This window comes from Myotis davidii, unplaced genomic scaffold, assembly GCF_000327345.1.
Source record: "Myotis davidii unplaced genomic scaffold, ASM32734v1 scaffold122, whole genome shotgun sequence".
Lineage (NCBI taxonomy): Eukaryota > Metazoa > Chordata > Mammalia > Chiroptera > Vespertilionidae > Myotis > Myotis davidii.
The window spans coordinates 60,587-66,229 of NW_006293234.1; the positions used below are offsets into that span (position 1 = coordinate 60,587).

General features: G+C 44.4%; 1 protein-coding gene across 1 annotated transcript in view; it reads left to right on the top strand.

The window, feature by feature from the left end:
- Nucleotides 1–3,468, top strand: part of PDE4B (phosphodiesterase 4B) — a 39,435-nt gene extending 35,967 nt beyond the window's left edge. Inside the window, 1 exon segment of the mRNA XM_015565993.1 lies at nucleotides 1,156–3,468. Within this exon segment, the coding sequence (XP_015421479.1) occupies nucleotides 1,156–1,521 (366 nt within the window). The 3' untranslated portion in view covers nucleotides 1,522–3,468.
- The last annotated feature ends 2,175 nt before the right edge of the window (nucleotides 3,469–5,643 follow it).

The following is a 5,643-nucleotide window of genomic DNA, read 5'->3' on the forward strand; positions in this document are numbered from 1 at the left end:
ATGTAAAAGATTCACATATGAGTAAGATTCTTTGATATGGTACAACTTCGCTTTATTAAATGACTGCCCAAAAACTAGAATGATAATAAAGGGAAGTTTCCCGTAGTGTGGAAAGGTAGCTTACATATTGTCCCAGGGGTGCATATAAAATGCCCTTGCTCATCACCCCCTGAATCCTAAACCTGCATCTCTCCAGCTCCCCAGATCATGACAGGGGAATTCCATTCTCTCATTCAACTGGTGCCTATTCTTTCCCTCAACTTGCCCCCACCCCCAGGGTTTCCTGTTTGTCCCACAATGACGAGGTCAGCAGAAGGCCACAGAGCCTGCTCAAGCAGGATGCATAGCCCCTGTGTAAACCATAGCAGAGCCACACACCTCATATTTATTCACAGGAACACCAGCACAGGAACTGCTTAATTGTTTTTATTTTCCCTTCTTTCTCCTGATGGAAATGACTGTGGGCCCTACAATTACAGATGTGTCCACCGAGGGGACCTTTGCTGGTTTAGGGGCTTGAAGTATTTTCAGATGTTTCACCAAACTCATCTACAAACCAAAAGCATGTCACAGAACTTGAGACGTTTCAGAGTAGGCAGGGGCTGGCTCCCCTTCGTTTTGGAACAGCGGCTTATTTTCAAGTTATCAGGGAAAGAATGTTGAGTCAGAACTCATTAGTCCTGGGGCTTCCTTCTTCAGAGATGACTCACAGAGTCCAAGTAGTAACCAAGTCATTCCCAGCCAGGGTTATAGCCAGACTTCTTATCTGGCGCACGGAAAAGGAAAAGTCGTCAATTATAGTGAGACGTGAGACGAACACAGGCTTTGAAATCAGACAAAGCTGGGACCGCGTGCCAGCTTCAGTCCTTACTGGCTCTGTGACCTCCGTCAAGATATTTAATCTCCAGGAGTCTTAGTTTCCTCCTTTGAAAATAGGCCAAACCAATACTTTGCGGGATTAAGAGCGATAACTTGTTTGTTGCATAGAGGGCAGGGCATACTATCACGGGATGTGTTCAGATCATGACTGGGCGGCGCCTGAGTTACTATTATGGATCTGTCTTGGGTTGTTGTTATCTTTGCATGCAAACCAGCACAGCTCGTTTGGTTTTCAAGGGCCAATCGCAGTAACAGGTGTGTGACCTTTTCCTCCAGGTTGGCTTCATTGACTACATTGTCCATCCCCTGTGGGAGACCTGGGCAGATCTGGTACAGCCTGATGCGCAGGACATTCTGGACACATTAGAAGATAACAGGAACTGGTATCAGAGCATGATACCCCAGAGTCCCTCCCCACCGCTGGATGAGCCGAACAGAGACTGCCAGGGGCTGATGGAGAAGTTTCAGTTTGAACTGACCCTGGAAGAGGAGGATGCGGAAGGACCTGAGAAAGAGGGAGAGGGCCACAGCTATTTCAGCAGCACAAAGACGCTTTGTGTGATCGACCCAGAAAGCAGGGATTCACTGGGAGAGACTGATGTCGACAACGCCGCAGAGGACAAGTCCCCGGTCGACACATAATCTCCCTCTCTGTGTGGAGGCGAACATCCCACCCTTGACAAGCATGCCAGCTGTATGGTAGGGCCAGCCCACCACGGGGGCCGAGGCCTGCACAGGACATGGGCCATGTGGCTTTTCCAGTTACTTGAGTTTGGAGCCAGAGTACAAGACCGTGAAGCAAATAGCAGCTCAGGAAATTCCACGGTTGACTTGCCTTGCCTGCAAGCTGGGTGGAGAGCTGATGCTTTATGTGGTACTGGAGGCCGAGCTCAGATCACGACTCAATGGCTTGAACATAGAAGACACAAAACTGAGAGATTTTTCTGCACTAAATTTCGGGAAATCTTTCCCCTCTAGTGACTGAACTGACTAATATGTTCATTTATAAATCTGCTCACCTGTCCCTCTGTCTGCCAACCTGTGTGCCTTTTTTGTAAAACACTTTCACGTCTTTCAAAATGCCTGTTGAATACCTAGAGTGTAGTATCAACTTCTACACAGATAAGTATTCGAAGTTGATACAAACTTTTTTGACTCTTTCTCGGAAAAAAAAATAGAAAAGGAAAGAAAACGGTCTTCCTTTCTTCTTGGGCAATATCTCTCACTTCACTACAGTTACTTTTACAATTAGAAAGAATACGCTTCTAACCACATTCTACTTCCTTCCCCTGCTGTCCCTTCCAACTCCACGGTTGCCCTTACGACATATCTCTGGTTGCCCGCTCTGAGCAGTATTTTTTCTCCTCTGGAGTTTTACGTTTTTGCTGTCAACAGGATAAAGTTGAACAAACTAAGGGGTAGGAAGAGGTAGTTGTGTTGTTCACAGTAACAGTCTGTAAAGTTCAGCGTGCTCAGGCAGTGTGTCCAGTTGTGTCCTGAATCCCTGTGCCACCGGGAATCACACGGCCCCGTCCTGTCCCCTCCCTCCTCTCTTCACTCTCGCGCCCAATTATGCCATTTTCGATTCAATGCTGCCATCTCTCTGCACTGCCTTCTGCGCTAACACCCCCAATTTCTGGTTATAACCGTGTATTTATTACTGAATGTACATAATGTAATGTTTTGTAAGTTATTAATTTATATCTCTAACATTGCCTGCCAACGGTGGTGTTACATTTGTGTAGAAAACTCTGCCTAAGAGTTGCAACTTTACTTGTAACGTTTTGTATTGTGTATTATATAACCTGTTCATCGCTAAGAGAGACATACGGCCCGGGCGCTCGCCAGTGGGGACACCGGTGGGCTTCTACCCCGAGGGTCTGCCCTTTCCCTGTCTGAGTCGCTAATACTCCGCAGCCCCTGTACCAACCCATTTTGGAAACAAGACTCTCACATTAGATACTAAATGGTTTATACTGAGCTTTTACTTTTGTATAGTTTGATAGGGGTAGGGGGCAACAGGATGCGGTTTTCACCCACGTCCTCTCCGAATCTGTGTACGCATGAGTTGGGTTATAACTGGGCCCTACTGCCACTGTGGCTTCGGGTTAAAAGGCAACACTACGTTCGCGCACAGAGGGTCCTTCTGAGTGTTCCCGAACTACTGACTTCGGGAAGAAAGCCTCCTGCCTGCCCGTCTGCGGGCATGTCGTGTTCCAATTAATGACAAAAAGAAAACAATAAAAAATGTGAATTTTATAATAAAATGTGAACCGATGTAGTAAATTATGCAAATGTGAAGCTTCTGATAACACTTGTGTAGGCCTCTGACTGGCTTCAGTCTCCGTTTGTAAAATATATTTCATGCTTTCAGTTCAGTATTGTGACTCATAGTTAAAGAAACGGCACAACTGTGCATGACCAACGGGGTTGTATGTCTATGAACACTGCATTATTTCAGGTGGACATTTTATTGTTTTCAAAAGTTTCTCACAATGTATGTTATAGTACTATTATTATTATATATTGTGTTCACATGCATTCTTAAGAAACTTTTCTATGAGGTGAATAAACAAAAGCATGATTAGATTAGACTGTAGGCCCAATTATTTCGGGTTAGTTCGTCTGACATATCAAAAGCAGATCTTTTTTCTCGTTTCTCCTACCACACCCCACAGAGAAAACCAACCGCTTTGCCTGGCCAACACCAAAGCTGAAGTTTCAGAATCTGTGTCCAGAAAGTCCCCTAGATTGGAACATTACCTATTTTTTTTTAGCAACTGTTCCCCCAGCTCAATGGTGCGAGAAGGGAGCTGGTGAAGGAAAACAAACCTACTTTATGAATCTGAAGAGTTTAGCCCTAGCCTGTGCTGCTAAGTGGTTAGAGCATCAGCCTGTGCACCAAAGGGTTACAGGTTTGATTCTCAGCCCTGGTCAGGGCCAAAATGGGTGGCAACCAATCAATGTGCCTCACTCATATCAATGTTTCTCTCTCTCTCTTCCTCCCTCCCTTGGCACCTCCCTCCCAATTTTTCTAAAAATCAGTGGGGAAAATATCCTCAGGTAAGGATTAACAACAAAAAAAAAAGAGTTTAATCTACTAGATCAATAAAGGAAATCTCCAGCTTGGCTGGGTCCTCTAGCAAAGTGAATCATAGGATCACAGAACATTCTCCTAATGTACTCAGATGGTCCCATTGGACAGATGAAGAACTGAGGTGCAGAGACCTCTTTAAGCACAGCACAGAGAGCGCTGGTCAACAGTTTTCTGGATGATCCATGGAGCCTCCTATCAATCACAGGGCTAAGCTTTTTTTTCTGTAAAGAACTATATAAATCTCATAAACAAAATACTTAAATGCTCTGTTAAAGTCAGCTTTAAAAAAATTTATCCTGAGAAGTGTGTGTGTGTGTGTGTGTGTGTGTGTATGTGTGTGCGCGCATGTCTAAGGTTGCACATAAAAATCAGTGGATGGCCCATAATATTTTAACCACAGGGTAGTGGTTTATGAACCAGTAAGAGAGTTTTCTCTAGAAGTCACTCAATAAGCTGAAATGACAGCATTTCTTTATTAAGACAACTGGGGAGGAGCCAAAGTTGCAGAACCAGCTTACCTGCTGGTTGCAGAGCTAATGTTTATAGCACTTCACCACCAGCCCTGGTTTCTGACTGCACCCCACCACCTCTGAGCCTCTGCTGATTAAGTGACTAAAGTGAATAGCGTTGAAAATGTCTACAGCTATAAGTAAGCATAAATGTTTGCATGTCTGTTTCTACAGAGAAGTGATTCTTAACCCTGGCTGCAAAATGAGAATCACCTGGGAAATCACTATTTTTAAAAATAGGGATATTTGGACCCCATCCTCACTTCAGATTTGTTTGAACTGGTGTTGGGTGGAGGGAGTCCCGAATATTCAATTTTTAAAATTCTCCCAAGGCAATTCTAACGTGTAATTGTGAGTAGAGAAGCACTGTTTCAGAAGAGAGAAATGTCCTTGTAGCTAAGGCTTTTGTTTTAGTCCATTTGGGCTGTTGTAACAAAATACCACAGACTACGTAGCTCAAAATCAACAGAAATTTATTTCTCACAAGTCTAGAAGCCAGGAAGTGCGAGCTTAAGGCATCAACATATTCACATTCTGATGAGGGCCTACTTCCTAGTTTATAGCCGGTGACTTCTCACTGTGTCCTCACATGGCAGAAGGGACTAAGATCTCTCTGGGGTCTCTTTTGTAAGAACATTAATCCCATTCATTAGGGTTCCACCCTCATGACTTCAGCACCTCCCATAGGTCCCACCTCCTAACATTATCTCTGGGGGTTAGGATTTCAACATATGAATTTTGGGGTGACTCAAACATTCACACCATAGCAGCTTTCTTTCACAGCAACTGTATGCAGACATTGTGCACCCACCATGGCCAGGCCCTGGTGCAGATACATAGATGAGAGCAGGGATCAGAGATGAATAAGATAGAGCTCTACACTCCAGGAATGTGCAAACTGCTATGGTTCCTCACCACTTGCTTTCCAGAATACTAAATCCTAATTATGTCCTCAGGAAAACCACATCGAAGATTAGTCTAAAAGGAAGTTAATCGCCTGGTTCCGGAATATAGGCCATAAGTGTAACCATCTCGTACTTGTGATGGCATGCCAGTGTTTCCAATGGCAGGGAGTGACTGCAGAAGCAGAAATTGCTATGGCATTTTTGCCAGGCCTAAGGGTAATACTTAACAAAATACATAGGAGCCTAAAGCTGA